The 27,359-nt window shown below is 40.8% G+C and overlaps 1 protein-coding gene across 1 annotated transcript in view; it reads left to right on the forward strand.

Annotated features, from left to right (window-relative positions):
* Positions 1 to 27,359, forward strand: part of NRK (Nik related kinase) — a 198,682-nt gene that overhangs the window by 88,101 nt on the left and 83,222 nt on the right. The window contains 2 exon segments of the mRNA XM_008157310.3: positions 15,918 to 15,974; positions 17,279 to 17,350. Of these exon segments, the coding sequence (XP_008155532.2) occupies positions 15,918 to 15,974; positions 17,279 to 17,350 (129 nt within the window).

The raw sequence follows: 27,359 nt of genomic DNA on the forward strand, positions 1-27,359 counted from the left end.
TTAAACAAGAGTCTACTTAAAACATTTTCACCCTGATATTTCTGATACAAACACGTACACTCTTGCATTCTCTTTTACGGCTAATTTATCAATGATCACTTCTGTCTTCTTTTAAACAAGAGTCTACTTAAAACATTTTTACCCTGATATTTCTGATACAAACACGTACACTCTTGCATTCTCTTTTCATCTCTCTTCTTTGTGGCCACTCCCAATTTTTTCTCTTCTTTAGTAGCTATGCTTTCATACTCAGCATTATCTCATAGCCTTTGCTCATGGTGTACACTGGATCCACCCTGCACTTCAGAATCTGTTTAAATTCTATGCCATTTCCATTATCCTATTGATAGTCTACCACTTCTGGGAAGCCTTCCCAGTTACTCTATTCATTATTCACCCAACTATTATTCATTAAAAGGTCTTAGATACCACCCATTGTGCTAGGCACTATATATACCTAATGATGGAATGGCTAAATCCTTGATATAATCTTGTGTTTGATAACTAAACTTTATTGCTTTAATGTATTTTTCCATTATAATTTTCTGTCTGTAATTAATTTACCTAATGTACTTTGCTTATCATTGTAAATGTGATTATTTACTTATAAAGGATTTGAGAAGACTGAGTCCACTTAGGGCCATCACCTGTTCCCTGCTCTACCATTACTCCTCTCCTTACTCTCCCTTCCACATCCACATCTGTCTCCTAGATTTGCTAACAGACATTATAATGAACAACTGAAATAGCTATTTATCTCCATTTGAGCAGGTCCAAAGGCAGAGAACAGACCTTTAAATCAAAATTGGAAATCATGAGATGCTGTGTGCAAAAAGGAAGTATGTTAGACTGGTTGGTCAGCTGGAAGTCAGCAAGGCTATGTCCCAAGTGACCCAGATACTGACAATTTATAATTTTCATCTGTAATTACTGGGTAACCTATAGTTTTATTCTGGATCCTCAATGTACAAGTTGACATTGCTTTCTTACATTTGAGATACTGTCCCCCCCAACCCCGCAAAATGGAAGTAATCTAAAATGTGGTATTTGACTTTCCAAAATAAATTGGAGGAGTTTGGTATTTAGTGAAAACTAGTACAAGTTCATTCATAAACAAGAGAGTTATTTTATGACTGTATATATATATTCAAGATTTCCCTGCATTGTTTTTTTTGTTTAAAGCAGGCCCATACACCTTTTTACAATTTTTAAAATATGTTACAAGTATCCTAAATTCAGAGATATGCCATATTTTCTATTTATAGTATAAATTCAAGATGGTAATATTCAGCTTGGAGCCATTCAACAGTAACAGCACAGTAATAAATTGTTTTTCCTAGAGAAAGCAGGCTAAATAATACTGCTTATTTGATTATCTAAATTAATTCATTAAGAACACAAATCCTTGCCAAATTGAAATCAACACAATGAGGAATTTATGTTCTCTCCTGAGTAATTTCAAATGGTCCTGGAAAAAGAACACACATTTCTCCCAATTACCATAGTCTTACAATATGAGAATATAGTTGTGAGAGCATAAATTAGCCAGGGAAATTTTTTACAACTCTCAGATGGTATCATATATTTATTCTTTAAAAACCTTTAAATTGTACTTAGACGGTGTTTGGAACCCAATAATTTATGTTGTTAACTAGTCTTTGCATTTGATTTTCTTTCCAGTTTTTCAGATGTATACATCTTAAAAATTGTAAATTTCTCCAATAGAATTTTGACTTGGCACTTTTTTCACCTCTCCATTCCCTCCCCTACCTTGTTTATTCCCTTCATACATTGAGAAAACCTTCTCACTTACCTTTACCTTGCTTTCCATTTCAGGCTCCTGCTACCTTCATTATGGCTGAGGAATGACCTCTCCTAGAACTCCTCAGACTCTAGCCCTTTCCTTCCTCCACCTCTGCTTCCATGAACACTTTACTATTTATTGCTATTCTTGCAGTTATCTAATCTGATCATCTAACTCATGCTAAAGTGTTAATGGCAAACAATAACTAAATGTGTCTTTCTCAGAGCTAACATTTGAATAATCAGGGAGCTTCATGACTTTAGTAAAATTGAGGACATAATGAATGATTTTTATAATTTGTAGCAGTTTTTGAGGTGGAGGGATGGATTTTTGGAGTAGTTTACCTTTTGTTGCCCCAAAAGTTATCCTATATAATAAAAGAGTAATATGCAAATTGACCCTAAAGGCAGAACGACCAGGAGCTACTGGTCACAGGAACTACCGGTCTTTATGACACACACTGACCACGAGGGGGCAGACACTCAATGCAGGAGCTGCCCCCTGGTGGTCAGTGTGCTCCCACTGGGGGAGCTCCACTTAGCCACAAGCTGGGCTGACAACTGTGAGCGCAGCAGCAGTGGTGGGATCCTCTACCACCTCCTCGCCAATGCTAAGGATGTCCAACTGCGGCTTAGGCCCACTCCCCATAGTCTCCTGGGCTGCCAGAAGGATGTCTGACTGCCAGCTTAGGCCTGATTCCCCGGGGAGCGGGCCTAAGCTGGCAAGTGGACCTCCCCTGAGGGGTCCTGGACTGTGAGACGACACCCTCCCCCTCACCCCCGAGTGCACAAATTTTTGTGCACTGGGCTTCTAGTATCATATAAGTTGCATCTATTAATAACTGACGTTAAATAATTTGAATGAGCTTGATGACAAGACAAATAATTGCCTGAGGGGCAGATATAGATTATTTGATTCCAAATATCCATAGGCTTGAGCCTAGAGTCAAGAATAGCTACAAAGCATTGTTACTAGATATCACCTTCTATTACTAAAATATGAGAAGGCCTATGAATTTATACAAAATATTTAAGCAGAATTTCTTGTCTTTTAATATGAATGAAAGCTTGTAAAATTTTATTCTCCGTGCTCTGTGATGCTTGATAATTAAAAGGTCATTCTTTGCACACCAAGTCTGTTTAAGGGAACATTGTTAATCCAGTGCAGCTAGTAGCTCCTATATATTAGTATAATTAATGATATAAAAACATACAAAATCTCCCACATTAATATTTTAAGGATTTCCTTGTGATTTTCATGTGTAATATTCACTAAGGTCAGTGGTAAATAGGAGGATATTTAACACTCACTCTAGAATACAAAACCAAACTACTGTCTTAGCATTCTTTATGTATGTTTCCAACAAATGGCTTTTTGAACTAATTTGTTACATAATATACATTGTAATTAACAAAAGACACATTCTAGAAATTGAATTTGCTGGTCCTGGTTAAGATCTCATTTGTGAGACAATCTGTTTTTTGACAATATGTCCTTAAGCTAAGGAGATAAAAACAAAACAAACAAACAAAAAAACAACAGCTTCTATAAAGTCAGTGAGCCACAAGATGGCACCAATGAGCAATCAGTTTATCTCAAGATGACTAAAGTTTGCTAGATAAATGCTCAAAAATTGTTATCCCTTTTCAAATGCAATGAAAGTCCCTTCTAATGAATAGAGTATGAAAATGAAAAATAATAAATTTACTGTGAAAAAACCTAGCAGACATCACTTAAATCAAGTGACCAAGTATAATTATCACCACTGATCGGTCATGATCGTCATATCATGTATCCCTGACATGATGTGATGAGAACAGAACTTCACATCTGTGATGTTCTTTTACAAAAACCATAATCTCAGTCTATTCTTGGTAAAATTTCTGACAAACCCCAAGTGAGGGACATTCTGCAAAATACTTGACCAGTACTCTTGAAAAGTGTCAAGGTCATGAAAAAAAAACACAGGAAATAAGACTGAGGAACTTGTCAGATTGGAAGAGCCTCAGGAGACATGACAGCTAAAACGAATGTGGCATCCAAGTTTGGGTCCTAGAAAAAGGACATTAGTAGAAAAACTGGAGAAATCCAAATAAATACTACAATATAGTTAACCCTTTGCACTCACTAGCTTTTTTCTCGATTCCTTTATTCTACTTGGGATTTAATTTTTTAAATACCCCAGATTTTACAAAGCGTAGCAGTAGAATAAAAAACTGGAGTTTCTTTTCATACAAACTTATTTATTTAGATTTTTTTATATTTCAAATTATTGATACATTCAAAGAGTATAAAAAGAGCTGCTACCGATGCTAACCGTGTCGAGTCACACTCGACATCCGAGTACAAAAGGTTAAGAGTATTGTGTGTGTGTATGTGTGTTACATGCCACTGAATGGGCTCCGACTCCTAGTGAATCTATAAATGAGAAATATACACAATCTCCACATAAGTCAGCTTCTATAGACTCATAAATATGACTTATTTTATGGAGTTAATCACTCTCAAATTTGATTTTCCTATTTTCATGCTGCATTTTTTCCAGCATTATTATCTACTAGAGGCCCGGTGCACAATATTCATGCACGGGGGGGGCGGGGGGTTTGTCCCTCAGCCCAGCCTGCACCCTCTCCAAACTGGGACCCCTCGAGGGATGTCCGACTGCCCATTTAGGACAGTGGGATCGGGCCTAAACGAGCAGTCAGACATCCCTCTCACAATCCAGGACTGCTGGCTCCCAACTGCTCGCCTGCCTGCCTTCCTGATTGCCCCTAACTGCTTCTGCCTGCCAGCCTGATCACCCCCTAACCACTTCCCTGCCAGCCTGATTGATGCCTAACTGCTCCCCTGCCAGCCTATTTGCCCCTAACTGCTGTCCCCTGCAGGTCTGGTCACCACTAACTGCCCTCCCCTGCATGCCTGGTCCCCCCAACTGCTCTCCACTGCAGGCCTGGGTCCCCCCCAACTGCCCTTCCCTGCAGGCCCAGTCACCCCCAACTTCCCTCCTCTGCAGGCCTGGTGACCCCTAACTGCCCTCCCCTGCAGGCCTGGTCCCCCTCAACTGCTCTCCTCTGCAGGCCTGGGTCCCCCCCAACTGCCCTTCCTTGCATGCCGGTCACCCCCAACTTCCCTCCTCTGCAGGCCTGGTGACCCCTAACTGCCCTCCCCTGCAGGCCTGGTCCCCATCAACTGCTCTCCTCTGCAGGCCTGGGTTCCCCCCAACTGCCCTTCCCTGCATGCCGGTCACCCCCAACTTCCCTCCTCTGCCGGCCTGGTCCCTCCCAACTACCCTACCCTGCTGGCCATCTTGTGGCGGCCATCTTGTGTCCACATGGGGACAGGATCTTTGACCACATGGAGGCAACTATCTTGATCTTGTGTGTCGGAGTGATGGTCAATCTGCATATTACTCTTTTATTAGATAGGATAGAGGCCTGGTGCATGGGTGGGGGCCAGCTGGTTTGCCCTGAAGGGTGTCCCGGATCAGGGTGGGGGTTCCCTTGGGGTGAGGGGTGGCCTGTGTGAGGGGCCTCTGGTGGTTTGCAGGCCAGCCACACCTCCTGACAACCCAAGCAGAGACCCTGGTATCTGGAGTTTATTTATCTTCTACAATTGAAACTTTGTAGCCTAGAGCAGAGCCAAGCCTTCTGCTTGCTCCATGGCAGCAGCCATTTCTGTTGGGGTTTATGTATCTTCTATAATTGAAACTTTGTAGCCTTAAGCGGAGACCTGGGCAGGCCAGGGTGTGCGGAAAGCTTGGCTTCCTCCATTGCTGGAGGCAACCCTAGCCTCCTGCTCTTTCCAGCTCCATGGCTGCTGCCACTTCTATTTGGATCTGTTTACCTTATATAATTGAAACTTTGTAGCCTTGAGTGTAGACCTAGGCCAGCAAGGCCAGGCAGAAAGCTTGGCTTCCTCCATTGTCTGTGAAACCCAAGCCTCCCTCCTGCTCTCTGTGGCTGTAGCCATCTTGGTTGGGTTTATTTGCATATTTGCTCCTGATTGGCTGGTGGGCGTGGCTTATGGGTATAGCAGAATGATGGTAAATTTGCATATTACTCTTTTATTAGATAGGATTCCAAATAATTCTGCCTTCTAATGATGTGTCTGATGTAGAACAACTTCAGTTTTGTCTTTTTTGCCTCCATTGAAATTTTATTTTGTTTTAGCATGCCTAGTTTTTTCTTTTTGGTGGTCTAGGTGGCCATAGAGCTTTTCTCCAGCACTGTGTTTCAAATGAATCATATTTTTCCCTCTTAGCCTTCTTCACTTTCCAATTTTCACATCTGTACATAGTAATGGGGAATGTAAATATATAAATTATCTTAGCCTTGGTCTCTAATGACACATCTTTGCTCTTAGTGATTTTTTTCCTAATTCTTTCATTGCAACCATTGCAAGTCTCAGCCTTCCTTTGATTTCTTGTAAGAATATTGTAAGAGTATTGGACCAATGTTAGGTTCTTAGTTTTGACAATTGTACCATGGTCAGTTACTCTGTAGTAGCTTTGAAACCATTCTCTAAGTCTAAAATTATTTCAAAATTAAATATTACAAACTCAAGATTCAGAGGGAACTCTCTGAAAGAGTAGTTTAGCAAGCAGCAATTTTACAATTATCTATTATATGTATATACTAGACTTCTATGAAAGCTTGCATAATGGTTAGGTATATTAACTCAGTACATGGTTCCAAGATCTGGGGTTTATTTTCTCTACAGATACAGGAGATTGTTTATCAAACCTCATATTAGGATACCTTATCTGACAAAATTATTTTGTCCAGGTTTCAAGTGAGAGGATAAATCACAGATAATGAGGGTAGAACTGAGCTGTTTTTGTTGTTGTTGTTGTTGTTCTATGGCAATTACTGAAACTTTAAAAAGACATTTGGTTATCTGACTAATGTGTGTCCATTTCTGACAATCGCCTCATTTAAAAACAGTGGCTTGCTCAATAGGATTGAAGTAACCTTAAATGCATGGGATTAAATCCTATTAGTTTTATCAGTGGGGGAAAATGGAGAAATGTTGACACTCATATGTAGCATATAGCATTGGTGACAATGGTAGTGTGTGTGTGTGTGTGTGTGTGTGTGTGTGTGTGTGTGTGTAACTTTTGAACTTCTATAATCAGTTGGCTTTATATTGATGAGAAAACTTGTAGGTACCATGTAAATATAGTATCCATACTTCAAAGCTTATGCTTTATAAAATAGTTCAGACAACAAACAAGCAATATAGTTAAGGATCATTTTCCTGAAATCGAGGAACCTTGATCATATCCATATTTACTCACTTGACAGGTTACCTAAGATATTAACAGTACTGTCCAGAAACACAACCCTTATTTGGTCATTCTATAAGTAAAAAAGTGTTATTGTCTTTCACATGAGAGCTGTGAGTAGTGATAGTGCTTTGCTTTGAATTCCCCTATTGTAGATTCCTACAGCTGTGATAACAAATCCACAAATTAGATGGCTTATAACAATAGAAAACTCTATGTTCATATTTCTTATTTTTTAATTTAAATTCTTTATTGTTTAAAGTATTACATGAGTCTCCTTTCTCCCATTGACCTCTCCCCAGCTGCTCCCACCCAACCCCCAGCACATGCCGTCATCCTCCTCCTGTCTGTGTCTATTGATTATGCTCATATGCATTCATAAAAGTTCTTTGGTTGATCTCTTACCCCCTCACCCCCCATCTTCCCTCAGAGCTTGAATAGTCTGTTCCATGTTTCTATGTCACTGGTTCTTTTTTTGTTTATCAGTTTATGTTGTTCATTATATTCCACAAATGAGTGAGATCATGTGATATTTATCTTTCTCTGACTGGCTTATTTCACTTAGCATAATGCTCTCCAGTTCCATCCATTCTGTTGGAAATGATAAGAGTTCTTTCCTTTTTACAGCAGTGTAGTATTCCATTGTGTAGATGTACCACATGTTTTTAATCCATTCATCTGCTGATGGGCACTTAGGCTGTTTCCAAATCTTAGCTCTTATAAATTGTGCTGCTATGAACATAGGGTGCATATATCCTTTCTGACTGGTGTTTCTGTTTTCTTGGGATATATTCCTAGAAGTGGGATTACTGGGTCAAATGGAAGTTCCCTTTTTAATTTTTTGAGGAAACTCCATACTGTTTTCCACAGTGGGTGCACCAGTCTGCATTCCCACCAGCAGTGCAAGAGGGTTCCTTTTTCTCCACATCCTTTCCAGCACTTGTCATTTGTTTATTTGTTAATGATGGCCATTCTGACTGGTGTGAGATGGAATATCATTGTCGATTTGATTTGCATCTCTCAGATGATTAGTAAGTTTGACCATGTTTTCATATGTCTCTTGGCCTTCTATATGTCCCCTTCCAAAAGTGTCTCTTTAGGTCCTTTGTCAATTTTTTTTAATTGAATTATCTTCTTTTGTTAAGTTTTATGAGTTCCCTATAAATTTTGGAGATTAAACCCTTATCAGAGATAACATTGGCAAATATGTTCTCCCATGCAGTGGGCTCTCTAGTTGTTTTGTTTATTATTTCTTTTGCTGTACAGAAACTTTTTATTTTGATATAGTCCCATTTGTTTATTTTCTCCTTAGTTTCCATTGTCCTAGGAGCTGTATTGGTAAAGATATTGCTAAGATATATGTCTGCTATTTCACTGCCTATGGATTCTTCTAAGATATTTATGGTTTCCCATCTTAAGTTTAAGTCCTTTATCCATTTTGAGTTTATTTTTGTGTATGGTGTAAGTTGGTGGTCTAGTTAATATTTCTTGAATTTAGAAGTGTGCAAGGCCATTCTCCCTTTGAATGCTTTAGGGATGAATCCTTCCCTCCCTCTCCTTAGCTTCTAGTGGTTTCCAATAATCCATGGCATCCCTTGGATTATAGGTCCATGCTCTAATTTCTTTGTGTCTTCACATGACCATATTTCCTTTGTATGAGTGTCAGTGTCTGTGTCTCTGTGTCCACATATCCACCCCTTTCTCTTATAAAGACACCAGTCATTAATCACTGTTATCCAGTGTGACCTCATTTAACTCAATTACCTCTGCAAATTCCCTGTTTTCAAGCTCATGTTGTGAATTTATAGGAGTAACTGAATTTTGAAGAGATACCATCTAATCCAGTAGAGTCCAAGAAAGAAATCTACTAGAGAACGATCATATTAGGATTTGTTTTAACATGAAAGCTTACTCATATCAACTTCAAACTTACTTTTTTTCTATGACTACAGCTTGAAATACATTAAAAATAATCAGCCACAAAATAAGAACTCTAATTACACACCTCTATATTCATTTTTTAATATTATAAATCTGTAACTTTGCCGGGGTTCTTGTTCCAGCATTAAGAAGGGTTCAGCAATCTGGAGAAAGGCTGTGCATAGATTAAGTAGGAGTCCAGAGACGAAAGATAATTTTGAAAGGCATTGGGGGTCAGAGGAGCTTTAGCTAAAGGAGCTAAGTTCTCCTTCTCACGGCTATTCAGGTGTTTGGCCAGTAGGAGGCAATAACATGAAGATTAAGATGCTCTGAGCTATCTGGCAGCAAACAATCAACCTTTTCAGGTTTGGGGGAAATGCCTTTAGTCATTCCAGCAGGTGATAACATATGTGACTCAGCCCTTGTTGAGTCCCCAAGTTCCATCAACCTTTTGATGAAACTCTTGCAATTATGACATGCTGGAACTGGCTTCCAGCATAACTTGTAATTGAATTTAAGATAAGACTAAGTTCTTAAAACTTATGAAGTTTTCAATGAGAAACAATCTTTCAGAACTTTGTCCTTTCATAAATATATGTTTCATATTATTGAGGGCATACAAAATGGATTAGCTGTCATTAAATTAATTATGTATCACTCTTACATGTGATCATTATGGAAAAACCTGTTTAGTATATGAAGAGCAATCTAGTAGAAAGATGCGTCTGCTCATAATCAGATTAAAAAGTGCTCACTAAAAATATCTCCTTTGTCCCAATCTCCAATCTGAAATTTTTGCTTTTCATCTAGATGCTTTGGTGCCATATAAATCTAAACTAAATATAAAAAAAAACAGTGCCTTAAAATGGTCAATTCTGTCCACTCTTTAATACAAACATAAAAAGAAAAAGTAGGACTGGGGTCAGTATGGTGGAGTAGGAAGATCCTGAGCTCAATTCTTTTCACAGACACATAAACACTACAACTACATATAGAACAACTATTTCTGAGAATGACATGAAGATTAACAGAATATATTTTCTACAACTAAGGATAGAAAAAAAAGCCACATTGAGAAGGGTAGGAGGGACAGAGATTTGGTCTAGTCAAGACCAAACCCCCAGGACAGCAATCCACAAGTGCAATGGTCAGCGCAACCATGGAAATCCCTTCTTAGGAACTAGAGGTCTGAACCTCGTATTGAGATCCCCAGTCTGTGGTACCTGAATTGGGAAGAGGAGCCCACATAACATCTGATTTGAAATCCAACAGGGCTTATCTCCAAGAGAGCCAAAAGTGTTTAGGAAACTGAAACTCCAATCTTAAAGGAGTACACAAAACCACTCAGTCTGAATCCCAGTGAAGAGGCAGCAGTTTGAAAAGTGTCTGAATCCTTCATGGAGAAACATTGACTATGACTATGTACAGAAGATACATTAACTAAGTTTAGAAGGGGAGGAATCTGATGGAACTATTTACAGGGACAAATTTGCTGGTGAGTGCCATTTTCTTCTTTTCTTTTTTTAAAACTATTCTACCCTAGGTGGTTCAGCACTTGCTGGCACTGTTTCTGACACTCTCTAATTGCTAATTTCTGCTGAGGACTGACATCACCAATTAAGCCCTCCATAGCTGATGCAGATTCTGCACTACCACACCTGGAAAGAGGGTTCAGCCTGCACTGGCACACCTCCAAGCATCTTGTGCTCTGCCTTTCTAGCCCACACACACCAGCATGCCTACAATACTCCAGGCAAAGCCTCACAGGCAGCAGAACCAAGACTAGCCCCATTTACAGTATGCCCACAAAAGTCATAGCTTGCCCTCCCAGACAGGTTGGCAGGAGACCAGACTTGCCCACCAGTGTAGCTACAGCAGTCAAAGAAATATGTTTCCAGTGAAAGCACAAGATAAAAACCCAGAAAAAAATGAAGTGGAGATAAACAGAGTACCAGATAGATTTCAATGTAATGGTCATAAAGACACTCACTAAATTTGGGAGAAAAATGGCCCAACACAGTAGTAACTTCTACAGAGATTTATGAAATATATTTCAAAAATGAGAAATAATTGATACAATAACTGAACTTTAAAAACACACTAGAAAGAATCAATACTAGATTAGATGATACATATGAGCAGATAAGTGATCTGGAAGACAAAGTAGTAGAAATAACCTAATTGGAACAGCAAAAAGAATTTTTAAAAATCATAACAGTTTAAGGGACCTCTGGGAAAACATCAAGTATACTAACATTTGCATTTTAGGGTTTCCAGAAGGAGAAGAAGCGGAAAAAGAGAAAAAAATATTTAAAGAAATAATTGCTGAAAAATGAAGGGAACAGACATAAAAGTCTAGGAATCATAGAGTCAGAAATAAGACGATGCAGAGATCCACACCACGAAACCTATTAATTAAAATGTCAAAAGTTGCCTGGCTGGTGTGGTTCAGTGGTTGAGTGTTGACCTATGAACCAGGAGGTTGAGGTTCAATTCCTTGTTGGGGCACATGCCCTGGTTGTGGGCTCTATCCCTAGTGTGGGGCATGCAGGAGGACGACCATCCATGATTCTCTCTAATCATTGAAGTTTCTATCCCTCTCTCCCTCGCCCTCTCTCTAAAATCAATAGAAATATATTAAAATAAAATAAAATGTCAAAAGTTAAAGATAAAGAATCTTAAAAGCAGGAAGATAAAAACAACTAATTACCTAAAGAGACCCCCATAAAACTATAAGCTGTTTTTCAGTAGAAACTTTGCAGGCCAGAAGGTAGTGGCACAATATATTCAAAGTGGTTAAAGGGAAAAAAAAAACCTACCACCCAGGATACTCTACTCAACAAAGTTATTCAGAATTGAAGGAGAGATAGTTTCCTAGACAAGCAAAAGCTAAAGGATTTCACCACCACTAAACCAAAATGACAAAAAACACACTATACACACACAACATAATATTAAAGGGACTTTGTTTTTAAATGGAAAAGAAAAGGCCAAAACTAGAAATAAGAAAAATATGAAAGAAAAAAATATTTCCAGTAAAGGCTCAATGCAGGAGCTGCCCTGTGGTGGTCATTGCACTCCTACAGTGGGACCACAATTCAGCTGACCCTCCCCTCCCAGTGGCCCACCAGCCACTCACTCCCTCAGTAGTCCTGCAGGTCCAATCACAGGCCAGGCACAGACAGACGACTTCCCCTCCCTAGAAGCTCCTCAAGGAAGAAACAATATACAAGTGGCTGCCAGGTAGCTCCGTACAACCTGCAAGAACGTCAGTGGGATGGATCCAGATCCCGGGCCTGCAAGGGCATCCCAACTGCCAGTTGGACATCCCTCTCACAATCTGGGACCACTGGCTCCTAACTGCTTGCCTGCCTGATTACCACCTAACCGCTCCTCTGCTGGCCTGATGGTCCCCAACTGCCCTCCCCTGCTGGCCTAATGGCCCCCAACTACCTTCCACTGCTGGCCTGATGGACCTCAACTTCCCTCCCTTGCTGGCCTGATCGCCCCTAACCGCCTCTGCCTCGCCCCCCTTCCCCCACTGTGGCTTTGTCCACTCCTTACGCTATCCTCACACTTTTGGATTCTTCTTTCTTTCCACCTCTCTGGTTGGGTGTTTTTTTCTTCCTCATATTCCAGATCTTTGGTTTGACTCTTTGGGTACGGTGGTCTACAGTTGAGTGTCTGTATATTCTTTATTTCAGACAGTGTATGCATAATTTCTGACTGGTCCTTTTCCATTTTTTTTGGTATTCTCATTAAGGTCCTTGAAGGTCTCTTCAAGTTTCTCTGCGGTTTTTAGAAGATTCTTGAGTAACCTTATAAATGTGGTTCTGAACACTGTGTCATCCATTAGTTTGCTTTCGTCCATCTCTCCTACTCGTGACATACTTCACTCTCTCCACATTTTGGCTGCCTCCCTGTGTTGATGGAGTGGCTTTGTGTGGTCAGTGACCTATAGGGGCTGGTAGCTCAGCTTCCCCAATCACTCTAGGTGGTCGCTCTTGGTACACCCCTTTGTGGGCTGAGTGGAAAGTCTTGGTGTAGTTAAAAAGCCTTCATTGCTGTTGGTACGCTGGGAGGAATTGACCTCCAGGCCAATTGGCTGTGAGGACCTGCTGTGTCTATAACAGAAGAATTGCTGTGCTGGAGACACAGTAGGGCTTTGGTGCTCACTGAGTCTGCCTCTTGAATGTGTCCCTTGTGAGAGTGGTTGAAATCTGGTGTCATCCACACCGACCACTATATACCCTAGTGTCTGGATCTCCAATGGCGTGCAGGTCTGAGGCCTCCCAGCAGGAGCTACAGCAAGAGCAACAGTTTTTTCCGCTTTGCTTGGGCGGTTTTGGAGCAGTCTGACTGGAGCTGCAGTTAATTTGGTTGAGCTGCCACAGAACAGGCCATTTATATGTAAAAGCCACTGTGTGGAGCCTGGGCATGTTTGTAGAATGTGCGGGGCAGGGTCTTAGGGTGGGGTGGGGTCTCAGGGCATCACTAGGCTGGGGCTTGGCCAAAGGCCATGGCTGCCTTCAGCCATCTCTGCCTTTCCGCATTTCCAAGTCACGGTGTCTTGCGCTCCAGCGCAGCAAACCCTGATTGCTGGGCGCACCTCTGCAGAAAAGTCACTCTCACTCTCTGACCTAATGGCCGAGAGTCCAGCTTCTGCCCATAGGTGTCTGGGTCCCCGCGTGTCCCCAGAAACTGGAGTTCAGAGTGATTGGGAGTTTGTCTCCCTTCGGTTTGAAGAAAAGCCGCCAGCCCAGTCGCCCGCCGCCAGCCCGGTTCGCACGTGCCTCCGTACCTCAGCCCTCCAGTGTTTGCGCTCCCTTCTCTTCTTAGATGTAAATCTACGACTCAGCCAGCTTTCCCGTGGTGGTTCTGGGCGGTAGGCATTTTGTTTTTTAGTTGTATTTTTGAAATTGTTGTGCGAGGTGGCAGTTTAGTTGTTTAACTTTGCTGCCATCTTGGTTCCTCCTTTCTCTGCCTCTATTTTTGTTCCTCAAGGCCATTTCCCCATGTTCCCCAGAATGCAGTGCTCAGTAACCATCTGTACTAATAAGAGGTTAATATGCTAATTAGACCGGATGTACCTCTGGACAAAGCCAGGATGGTGGGGGCAAGGCAAAAGTGGTTAAGGGCAACCAGGCCAGCAGGGAAGAGCAATTAAGGGCAACCAGGCAGGCAGGCAGAGATGTTATGGGTGATCAGGCAGGCAGGCAGGTGAGTGTTTAGGAGCCAGCATTCCTGGATTGTGAGAGGGATGTCCAACTGCCGGTTTAGGTCCAATACCACTCAGGCCCAAATCAGCAATCGGACATCCCCTGTGGGGTCCCCGATTGGAAAGGGTGCAGGCCTACCTGATGGACCTGCCCCCTTTCCCCCCTATGCACAAATTTTGTGCACAGGGCCTCTATTATATATAAAAATCTTTTTAAAAACCTCAAAAACAAAAATGGGTGGAGTACATGAATAGATATTTTTCCAAAGAAGACAAAGAGATGACCAATAGATACATGAAAAGATGCTCAGCATCACTAATCTTCATGACAATTAGATATCACCTCACACCTGTCAGTATGGCTGTTATAAAAAAGGCATCAAGTAACAAGTGTTGGTGAGAATGTGGAGAAAAAAGAACCGTTGTACACTGTTGATGGGTTTATTCATTGATGCAGTCACTACAGAAAACAGTATGGAGATTCCTCAAAAAATTACAAATAAAGTTCAAGGTAAGTAGAAAGAATGAAATAATCAAGTAAACTCTTTGAAGTAAACTACTGTACAATCCAGGAATTCCACTTCTGGGTATTTATTTGAAGAAAACATGAAATACTGATTAGAAAAGATACATGCATGTCTGTCTATGGCAGTATTATTTACATTATCCAAGATATGGAATTAACCTAAGTGTTCAATAATAAAATATTACTCAGCCATGAGAAAGAATGAAATCTTGCCCTTTTCAACTATATGGATTGACCCAGAGGGTATTATGCTAGTGAAGTAAGTCAGACAGGGAAAGACTTAATATCAAATGATTTCACTTATATTTGGAATCTAAAATAACAACACACACAAAAAATAAGAACAGACTCATAGATACAGAGAATGAACTGATGGCTGTCACAATAGAGGGGGCTTGTAGGATCGGGTAAAAAAAGATGAAGCAGATTAAGAGATAAAAACTCCCTCTTATGAAGGAAAGAAGCCATAGGGATATAATATACAATATAGGGAATATAATCAATAATATTGTAAGAACTTTATGTGTTGACACAAACACAGTGGAATACTTATCATGGTGATCACTTCACAAGGTATATAAATGTCATATCACTATTTTGTACACCTGAAATGAATATAATATTGTATGTCAACAATACAGCAATAAAAAGAAAAACAAAACTACTCCATAAACTTGCTTGATTTTTTGAGTGAAATACTTTGTATTTCTTTAAAATGTTCGTTGCCTGGCCGGAATGGCTCAGTGGTTGAGCATCAACCTATGAACCAGGAGGTCACCGTTTAATTTCTGATCAGGGCTCGATCCCCAGTGGGAAGCATGCAGGAGGCAGCCAATCAATGATTCTCTTATCATTGATGTTTCTATCTCTCTCTCCCTCTCCCTTCCTCTCTGACATAGCCAATCAATGATTCTCTTATCATTGATGTTTCTATCTCTCTCTCCCTCTCCCTTCCTCTCTGACATCAATAAAAATATTTTAAAAAATAAAATGTTCATAATTTAATCTTTTTGTTCTCTTTATTATACCTTATATTTACTCTCCATAGAGTATTTTAGATAAGCTATAGTGTTTGGCTTTATTTTATTGTAATATTTTCACTTTGCTGTTCAACTGCTTGATTCTATAGCCAGCATTTAATGTTTATTACTATGCTATGTTTCAGGGACTCCATGAAAAAACTGGTGCATTTACAGCTGTTAAAGTGATGAATGCTCGTAAGGTAATATTATATCCTATCTATATTTTATTCCCTTAATGGACTATGGTCTAAGGATAAACAGTTCAGAAAATATTGGTTTTTTAAAATCATTTGTGTAATTATAATTATGTTAACCTGGATTTATTATATTTATCATTCAATGTTTTCTACCCATTAGTATATTATCTTCATTATTAATTTATTATATTTACAGGTCAAAGGCATTTATTTTGGGATTTTATAAGAATTAAGACATTATCTGTTTTTATATCTATTTCTAGTTGATTATCTGTTTCCAAGGATATCAAAGAGGAGATTTCTTCTAATATTGTGTTAATCCTTCTTGTTCCATCATATTATTTTCCCTCCAACTATTCTTTTTGAGAATTGAGGCCATTAGATTCTCAATGACAGGTAGAAGTAAAGAACTTGTCTGAGATACACATTTTTCTTATATTTTCTGACAGATGAGCAAGACAAAGAGTTTAATTTGCACTGTTCCTGTTAACATTCATAAAGTTGAGCCACAGTTTATAACATATTGTCAGAGAATTTGCTAAGCACTGATTTCTGTCCTCTTTCTTTAGCATGAGTGCCTTACTTTCTCAAGATAATATTAGCACGAACATAGCAAAAGTCAAAGAATTTTCACTTTACTATACCCTAAAGGAAAATGCTCAAATAGTATTTTTGAAAACTATACATAGTCACTGAACTGTTGTCTATGCCATAAACGGTTCTTTCATAATTTGTGCAGGGAGTGAATTGCTAAAGCTATTTAAAGAGTTGCATGCTTTTTTTTGTTTTGCCAGTAAGTGTCAAATGTTGCAAACCAATGTGAATTTCAAGGGATGCTAATGTTTTGTGGATTTATTTTGACCTACAAACCTGACTTTCCAATGGTCAATCTAGTACTATCTGAGTGAGACTCCCTAAAGTACTTATTTCCTTATTTTCACTTGAGAGACCTTGACCCACATTTAATATAATTTTTAGATGCTCTAACTTTTGAAATATTTAAAAATCACATTCAGCCCATATATAGTGTCAATTACATTGTTTTTAAGGGGAAATATCACGTTGTTAACATCAAATTATAATTTTTTCAATTTTTTAGCAGTTACATCTGTTATTATGAATTTGATGCTAAGTTTCTGCATATATAAGAGTACAATGTTTTAGTTAAAACTATTAGCAAAATATGAGAGAGAAATGATATTATGTTACTTTTCTATTTAGTGCTAAAAGAGCACAAAGTACTAAAGAGTAAATCATTTTCAGTGTGTACCAGTGGTTCTAACAGCATTTTCTTCCTGGTTTTGCAGACTCCTTTACCTGAAATAGGAAGGCGAGTGAGAGTGAATAAATATCAAAAGTCTGTCGGGTGGAGATACAGTGTGAGTACTAAAAGTCCTCATTAGCCCTCAAGTAGTCTTCCCTTATTTTTCAACTTTAAACTAATCCCTTTGTGTTGTATTATCTTTAGAAGACCACCACTAAAATGTTCTTGAGTGCAAGTGACAACATATTTATACCTTTTCACATATTCACAGAGTCAATCATCATATTTGAACACTAGCATCGGTCAGAAAGCAGGGCCTAGAATAAATGCTTACTTGCACAAGTAAGTGTTAACTGCAGAAGAGTAAACCCATCCTATATAATAAAAGCCTAATATGCTAAGTGTCTGGTCCTCTGGTCGTCCATTCAACCAATCAAAGCGTAATATGCTAATGATATGGTAAGGCCACTCAACCGCTCGCTATGACGTGCACTGACCACCAGGGGGCAGACACTCCAACCAGTAGGTTAGCTTGCTGCTGAGGTCCAGCCAATTGGGACTGAGCGAGATGGGCCGGACACACCCTGGAGCCCTTCCGTGCTCCCTCCCAGCTGGCCAACTTCCCACGTCCCTCCCTGGCCCTGATTGTGCACTCGTGGGATCCTTCAGTCTGGCCTGTGCCCTCTCACAATCTTGGATTCCTCGGGGGATGTTGGAGAGCCGGTTTTGGCCCGATCCCTCAGGCCAGGCCGAGGGACCCCACTGGTGCACGAATTTGTGCACTGGGCCTCTAGTAAAGTATGTAACACTCCAGCTGAGTAGCAACCAAGGAGATGATGGGACAAAGAGCAAATTTTGCCTAAAATTGGCCTTAGCAAGGTCCTTTGTCACACCTTCTACATGGTATTTTGGACAGGCTTTTCCCCCATTATGATTCTAAGAAACATTGCAATATATATGAGCCAAATAAGGACTACCTTTTTTTATTGTAAGAACAATAGCAGACAGAACAACAACAAGCTGCCAAGCTTAAAAGTCTTCAGAAATCTGGCACAGTACTTAAATACATGAAGGACTGTGAAGGTGCTTTCTACTTAAAGCTTTTTAACGGCCTTCAAAAACAGTCTCTATGTATTTTTTTTAATTTCTTTATTGATTAAGGTGTCACATATTTGTCCTCATCCCCCCATTCCCACCCCCCACCCCCCACGCATGCCCCAACCCCCTGTTGAACTTAACCGTTGGATAGGCTCATATGCATGCACACAAGTCCTTTGGTTGAACTCTCCCCCTCTCCCCACCCTCCCCTATCCTCCCTCTGAGGCCCGATAGTCCCATCGATGCCTCCTTGCTTCTGGTTCTGTTCTTGTTCCTCATTCTATGTTGTTCATCATTTCCCCTAGATGAGCGAGATCATATGTCACTAGATATATACTTATGAGAACTGAATGTGAGACGAGCAATAATAGTTATGTTGACAGGCAGATGGATCAGTCTGTAGTGAGTTTCTTTCTGGACCAACAGTTCTTTTGAGACCCAATTTCAATGTCCACCAGTTCCTTATCTGTACATGTCAGCACTGACCCCTCCGCTCTGGATGGTGGACAAATGGTGGTAACGGAGGTCCGACTCCCACTGGTTTGGTCTCAGTGAACCCAGGGGCACGGCTTCACCCAGACTAAGGGGCACGTGGCCTCACCCGGATCTAGGGACACATGGTCTCACTCGGACCGAGAGATGCTTGGCCTCTCCCAGCCCCAGGGGCGCGTGGCCTCACCCGGGCCTAGGTGCACGAGGCCTCACCCGGATCCAGGGACACATGGTCTCGCCCGGACCCAGGGACCCTTGGCCTCTCCCAGACCCAGGGGCACGTGGCCTCACCCGGGCGTAGGTGCACGAGGCCTCACCTGGATCCAGGGACACATGGTCTCACCCGGACCCAGGGACGCTTGGCCTCTCCCAGACCCAGGGGCACGTGGCCTCACCCGGGCGTAGGTGCACGAGGCCTCACCCGGATCCAGGGACACATGGTCTCGCCCGGACCCAGGGACGCTTGGCCTCTCCCAGACCCAGGGGCACGTGGCCTCACCCGGGCCTAGGTGCACGAGGCCTCACCCAGATCCAGGGACACATGGTCTCACCCAGACCCAGGGACGCTTGGCCTCTCCCAGCCCCAGGGGCACGTGGCCTCACCCGGGCCTAGGTGCACAAGGCCTCACCCGGATCCAGGGACACATGGTCTCGCCCGGACCCAGGGACGCTTGGCCTCTCCCAAGCCCAGGGGCACGTGGCCTCACCCGGGCGTAGGTGCACGAGGCCTCACCAGGATCCAGGGACACATGGTCTCGCCCGGACCCAGGGACGCTTGGCCTCTCCCAGACCCAGGGGCACGTGGCCTCACCCGGGCGTAGGTGCACGAGGCCTCACCCGGATCCAGGGACACATGGTCTCGCCCGGACCCAGGTGTGCGTGGCCTCTCTCACACCCAGGGGCACGTGGCCTCACCTGGACCTAGGTGCACGAGGCCTCACCCGGATCCAGGGACACATGGTCTCACCCGGACCCAGGGACGCTTGGCCTCCCCAAGACCCAGGGGCACGTGGCCTCACCCAGGCATAGGTGCACGAGGCCTCACCCGGATCCAGGGACACATGGTCTCACCCGGACCCAGGGACGCTTGGCCTCTCCCAGACCCAGGAGCACGTGGCCTCACCTGGGCCTAGGTGTACGAGGCCTCACCCGGATCCAGGGACACATGGTCTCGCCCGGACCCAGGGGTGCGTGGCCTCTCTCAGACACAGGGGCACATGGCCTCACCTGGACCTAGGTGCATGAGGCCTCACCAAGATCCAGGGACACATGGTCTCACCCGGACCCAGGGACGCTTGGCCTCTCCCAGCCCCAGGGGCACGTGGCCTCACCCGGGCCTAGGTGCACTAGGCCTCACCCGGATCCAGGGACACATGGTCTCACCCAGACCCAGGGACGCTTGGCCTCCCCCAGACCCAGGGGCACGTGGCCTCACCCGGGCCTAGGTGTACGAGGCCTCACCCAGATCCAGGGACACATGGTCTCACCCGGACCCAGGGGTGCGTGGCCTCTCTCAGACCCAGGGGCACGTGGCCTCACCTGGACCTAGGTGCATGAGGCCTCACCCGGATCCAGGGACACATGGTCTCACCCGGATCCAGGGACGCTTGGCCTAAGACCATGCAAAGAAAAATTTTTCCAATAGACATTGGTGATTTTTTAAAAATATATTTTATTGACTTTTTACAGAGAGGAAGAGAGAGGGATAGAGAGTTAGAAACATTGATGAGAGAGAAACATCGATCAGCTGCCTCTTGCACACCCCCTACTGGGGATGTGCCCGCAACCAAGGTACATGCCCTTGACCGGAATCGAACCTGGGACCCTTGAGTCCGCAGGCTGACGCTCTATCCACTGAGCCAAACCGGTTTCGGCATCCAATAGACATTGGTGATTTAGATGTTGGTGATCTATCAAAGTATTCTGTGGGCCAAAATCAGAATCCTTGTTCTCATCAATATATCTTTTTTTCTCACATTTCTCCCCTGAAGTCAACTCTCTGGTATTCAAATACTTTCAACCTTTTGTGTCTTAATAAATATGCTCTTGGGCACATTAAAAAAACCTTTTCATTAGCATAGTCACATTTAGAAAATGTTTTTAGTTATAGTAGAATGATATTGATAAACAGCTTCATGATTCTTCTAGAAAGTAGTGAGCTCCTGTTTTATTTATAATGTATCTCAGGAGACAAAGCATATCCAAATGAAATAAGTAGTACTGAATAATAACATGCTTTGATAGATGAAGAAGCTGTAAAATGTAAGGTATGAAAAATCTAATTGACCATTCTGGATTTATCAAACATTTGTGTTAATAAACGTTTTAAATATCTTCTTCAAACCCTCTCTAGTATTCGTACTATGGGGAAAAATATTTTTATTTTAGAATTGGGTGAAATTACAAAGGAAGTTTTTGGCATTCTTGCACTGCCTCTTCTTGAAAAATATCTGGATTTTCAGGCCACTCTGGGATAAGTTGGCTCTAAGCCAGGATATGCTATGGCATCATATTACTGGGATAGGTGTGAGTTTTAAATTACCCACTTGGCCTCATGGTTATAAGGTACTGATGTGTTTCTCACAAGCTCAACTCTGTGTTAGAGAATGGCAAACAAACTAATGCTTTCCAAACATATCTGATCATGGTTTATTGATTTTGGGGAATGTACATTTATGTGGGAAACCCACTCTTAAAAATATTTTAATTGGGAACTTTGAATTCTCTCATTATATATTTTAGTAAGAAAAATAATTAATAGCTGATCAGCCAGTTAGCATCTCTAAGTCATCTTGAATCATTTGGGATAAGAAATTTGTGACTTGTACACACATCCATCTCTTTCAGTCAGGGTTTTATGGAAATAGCAAAAATGTGGAATTCATGAATGAGTTTAAATATAAAATCTACCATTAAATAGCCAAGAACTACTTGAGAAAAGTGGTCTTACCTGTCTAGGCCTCTAGTTCCTCATAGATAAAATGGCACCAGAATATTTGGCCTACCTATAAACAGGGTTAAAAAGTAGGATCAAATGCAACTACAGAGCTACCTAGATCCCAGCCATTATCTTATTCTTGCTTAGGGACATAGGCTTTGTAACCCAGATAGAAAGGAAGCTCCTTGATATCAAATTACCAAACAAGTCAAATGACTCAGTCTGGCCCTTGCTTCTCTTTAACCTGCTCTTCATTCTTTTATCCTAGCACCTTCATCTCATTCCTATTTATTGCACTGTTTACTAATGTTTATTCATTTTAGCAGAACCCTGGTCCCTTACTAAGAACTAGAGTGCCCATGTACATAGAGAATTGCTACTTCCTGTGGTTTATTTCTCTGTGATAGCAGATATTTTTATCATTTCAAAGGAGAGCCACATCAGAGAGGAAGCAGAAATTTTAAGGGTATTACATAACAAGAATGAAAGCCACAAAATCAACTTTTAGCTTTGTAGAAAAAGGTAAAGGGAAATAGAAAGGATCTTATTAGAGGATGAGATGAGACTGGAGCTTGAACTTCCATAGAATTCTCATGGTACAAGTTGATTGTTTTATTTGTTCATGCCTTTGTAATACAATTAATACAAAGAGTTCCAACTGGATAAATCAGGCTCCACCTGCTTCTCTTAAAGACAAATAGGTGCCTAGATTTGTTCTCTAGTAGTTTAATGTTTATTGATAAATCCACTGGAAAATCAAAGAGAAATGCTAAAGAATGTTCTGCTGTTGCCAGCCATTTCACACTTTTTTTTTTCAAAATATATTATGAATACTTGGCTAAAAACCTAGTTTTGCCTTATATTTATTTCATAACTATTTTAAGCCAGAGCCACAATTTAGCTAAATAAAAAAACTAATTGCTCATTTTTTCTACTTGGTCTTAGAGAATAAGTTAAGAAGGAAGGAAAAATAACTGACTGAATATTCAGTTACCTGTTCATTTTAGGGAAAAGGTAAGATGTATTTTTCCCCTAACCCAAAACAACAAGTCAGGGTAATTGAAGGAAATTCTGGAGAGAAGTAAAGATAGTTAGAGATTAACCTTTAATTGCTTTTCATGCCAATTGGCCCTTTTCTAATTCATTGCCTCAAATAAGTCAATGATATCCTTTTTCACTGGATTTCAGAAGAGGAACTTAACTCTATCATTAATTTAAAAGTCTTCCTTACTTTACATACTATTAATATATTTCACTTTGTACAATAAGAGTATTCCTGAAGAGCTCATATAAAATTGAACTTTTATACATATAGTAAGAGAGCTTTTAAAATTATAACCAAATGAAAATTAGTTAATAAAGATTCAAAGGACCCAGTGATGATCCATTTGTCATGTGCAGAATGACTTCCTGAATCATTTCATATTACCCTCAACTTCATTATGCTCTATTTTGTATTCATTAATGGTTATATCATTCACGTATGGGAATCTTATTTTCCTGTTTGTAAGTTCCTTTAAGTTAGGACTATGATACCTAAATGCGTAAATCAATGATATGTTCATTGAAAATTCCCAAAAATTTAAGTACTTCCTTAAGTTAATAATTTAAAATATTTTTCTCTAGTGCATTACACATGTTTACACAAAAGTGTGATGATTTCAAATTATTAAGAAGTTAAAAGCTTTTTTAGACTGGCTAATCAAAGTTATAAAAGAGTTAGGAAACTACTGGTTTGTCATGGTATAAGGAGACATACTTGAATATTAGGGAAACACATTTGCTTCCTATTTCACTCCACTATAACAAATTTGCTGGAAATGAAATTTGCTCATGTTTGCAGATTATGGTAAAAAGTGGAGAGAGCTGTATATTTTGATAACACTCTAATTCAAATAAGGTCAAGTAACAAAGATGCTATGTCATAAAATCTTGCATTTATAGCATTCTTCTTTCAAAGATTTAAAGAATTTTAAATATATTGTCTCATTGGGTTCTACTAACATCCAATAAAGATAGGTAATGGCTAACATCTTCCATGATATTTCTGAGGATAAATTGAACCTTGGGAAGATTAAGTTAATATCCAATTCTTATCTATCAGTGCTGAAGTTGATGTGTCCTAATGCCCAATGTAGATGCCTTTTTCTGATGACATCATAATGCCTTCTGCTAGAAATATCTCTTAGAAATTATGTACTCTACCTTGGTGGTTCATCCCAAAAGATGGCATCAATTATCACTATATAGACAATCCTCAAAAACAACATATCTATCCCTGACCTGCCCCCTGAATGGCAGACACATATCTCCATTTTATGCAGTTCTATGCATCCATAAAATGGAAGTGCATTTATATTTATTGATATACAGAAATGCTCTTTAGTTAATATATATGTATATATGTATATATAATATACTGAGTGGCCAGATTATTATGATCTCTGAACACATAATAATCTGGCCACTCAGTGTATTTGTATCTCAAATGGGTACCAAAAGTATTCTAGACGTTTGCTGAGCTTTCTATCAGCCAGTGCAAAGGGGAAAACTGATTAGGTGCACGATTCATAGTATCTTTGATATCAAATAAATGAGGTACTCAAGAGAAGTACACTGAGTGGCCAGATTATTATGCGTTCAGAGATCATAATAATCTGGCCACTCAGTGTATATTTAAATTGTATCTCTACCTATTTATCTCTGTCATCTTTAACTACTGTGATAGTATATAAAATGTATGGAGAAATATGTATCCAACTGTTACCATTGGTAGGAGGAAAGGTACAGATATGTACCACTGGAATGAATGATTAAGAAAATAATTGACTTGAAGTATATATTTTAAAACATATCACCACAGATCAAACCAGTACCTTTAAAATGCAATGAATCACAAACTAATCACACAAACTAATCATGGCTGTGTTGTATAGGCATAAGGATAGATGTACATGTAAACCAATAGAATGGAACTATTTCTATATAGGTAAGGTAAACTTATTTTTGATAAGGGTGCAATGACAATTCAGGCAGACAGGATAGTCTTTCCAACAAATAATGCTGAGACAACAGGATATCCACATGTAAATGAATGAATTTTGAGCCCTACTTTATATCAAAACTAGTGCCCTGGTGCACGGATTCGGGCACATTGAAAGGAAATTAATTAAAAGGTGGCCGGCATGGTAGGACTGGGTGAGATGGGCCAGACAGGCCCTGAAGCCAACCTCCCATGGCCCCTCCCTGGCTGGTCGCACGTGGGGCGGCACCACGGCTCAAAGGGCATCTGTGGAGTGAACTGGGTCCCTCTGGCAGGTGGGGTCCCTCGGCCTGGCATGTGGAGATTGGACTGAAGCCAGCTCTCCAGAATCCCCCAAGGGGTCTCAGATTGCAAGAGGGCAGTTCTCGGGTGACCCACCCTGGAATTGGGCTCCCTCCTCTCAGGTTCCCAGTGCATCACCCGAGAATCGCAGATTCTAAGTCACCACAGCTCTGCTCCTCCTGCATTGAGTGTCTGCCCCCTGGTGGTCAATGCACATCTTAGCTACTGGTCAGAGTGTTGGCTCCCTGGTGGTCATTTTGCGTCATAGCTACTAGTCAGACAGTCAGATGGTTGCTTAGCCTTTTATATATATAGATTGAGTCAAAATAGATCAAAGGCCTAAATGTTTAGAGAGCTAAAACGATAAAATGCTTATAAGATAACATTGAGGTAAATCTTCATGACCTTAGATTTGGCAATGGATCTTTAGATTTGGCATCAAACATACAAGCAACAAAACAAGAAATCAATAGATTGGACTTCATAAAAAAAAAATTTGTGCCTCAAAGTACACTATCAAAAAAGTGGAAAGGTAATCTACAGAATGGGATAAAATACTTGTATTTAGAATATATAAATAATCTTATACTTCAATAATAAAAAAGACAAGTAACCCAATTAAAAAACAGAGGCAACATTTTTTGATTCGACATTCCTCTGAAGATCATATACAAATGGCCAAGAAACACATGAAAAAATTCTTAATGTCATTGGTTGTCAGGGATTTGCAAATCAGAACTATAATTAAATACTACTTTATACCCACTAGGATGTTTATAATAATAAAACAGAAATAATGAATATTTGTGAGGAGATGGATAAATTGGAATCATTGTTGTTGGAAATGTAAAATGCCACAGACACTGTGGCAGTTTGACATTTCACCAAAATGTTAAACATAGAGCTAGCATTTGACCTAACAATTTCACTCCTAGGTATATACCAAAGAGAAATGAAAACATATATCCATACAAAAACTCAATATGAATGCTCATATTAGCATTATTCATATTAGCCTATGGGTGGAAAAACCTAGATGTCCATTATTTAATGAATAGTAAAATAAAATGTGTGAAATACTGATATATGCTTATAACATGGATAAATCTTGGAAAAAAGCTAGTCACAGAAGCCCACATATTTTATGATTGTCATTTATGTAAAGTGTTCAAGATAGATAAATCTTCAGAGATAGAAATTATATAGTAGTTGCTTAAGCTGAGATGTGTGTGTGGCAGAATTTAGGGGTGATAGCTAACTGGTGTGGGGTTTCCTTTTGGGAGTAATAAAAATATTCTAAATTGATTGTGTTAATGGTTGCATAATTCCGTTAAAAACTGAAAACCATTGAATATTATACTTTAAATGAATGAGTTGTATGGTATATAAATTATCATAATAAAAGCATAATATGCTAATTAGACTGGACAGCCAAACGACCTTCCGGATGTCCTTCCAGATGAAGCCACTGCAGCGGGGGCCGAGGCAGAGGTGGTTAGGGGCGATCAGGCAGGCAGGCAGAGGAGGTTAGGGCGATTAGCAGGCAGGCAAGCAATTAGGGGTAATCAGGCAGGCGGGTGAGAGGTTAGCGGTGATCAGGCAGACAGGCAGAGGGGTTAGGGGCAATCAGGCAGGCAGGCAGAGGAGGTTAGGGCGATCAGCAGGCAGGCAAGCAATTAGGGGTGATCAGGCAGGCGGGTGAGAGGTTAGGGGTGATCAGGCAGACAGGCAGAGGGGTTAGGGGCAATCAGGCAGGCAGGCAGGCAGGTGAGCAATTAGGAGCCAGTGGTCCCGGATTGTGAGAGGGATGTCTGACTGCCAGTTTAGGCCGATTCTGTGGGATCAGGCCTAAACCATCAGTGGGACATCCCCTGAGGGGTCCCAGATTGCAAGAGGGTGCAGGCCGGGGTGAGGGGACCCCCCCACCCCCCATGCATGAATCTCATGCACCAGGCCTCTAGCAGCTCAATAAAACTGTTACAAACAACTCTGTAATTATTCACTTCAGTTAAAGCTTTATATAGTGGCTGCTGATGCTGGTTCCAGGATCTCATTTTGAGAACCATTGAATGGAAGCATCTTTAATTAAACTTTATTTTCTCCAAAATGCCCAGTTCACCAAAGATCTCCATTCTCTGACAATTCTAGATAAAATTTTACTATAAATTTATTTATGGTATAATGGGTTGCCATAGGATTCTCTTTTGATTTACTGTAGTTTAGAGTTTCACAGTCATTGAATGGGGTAGCTTAGGAATTTACTCTCTATTC

Source organism: Eptesicus fuscus, chromosome 1, assembly GCF_027574615.1.
Source record: "Eptesicus fuscus isolate TK198812 chromosome 1, DD_ASM_mEF_20220401, whole genome shotgun sequence".
Lineage (NCBI taxonomy): Eukaryota > Metazoa > Chordata > Mammalia > Chiroptera > Vespertilionidae > Eptesicus > Eptesicus fuscus.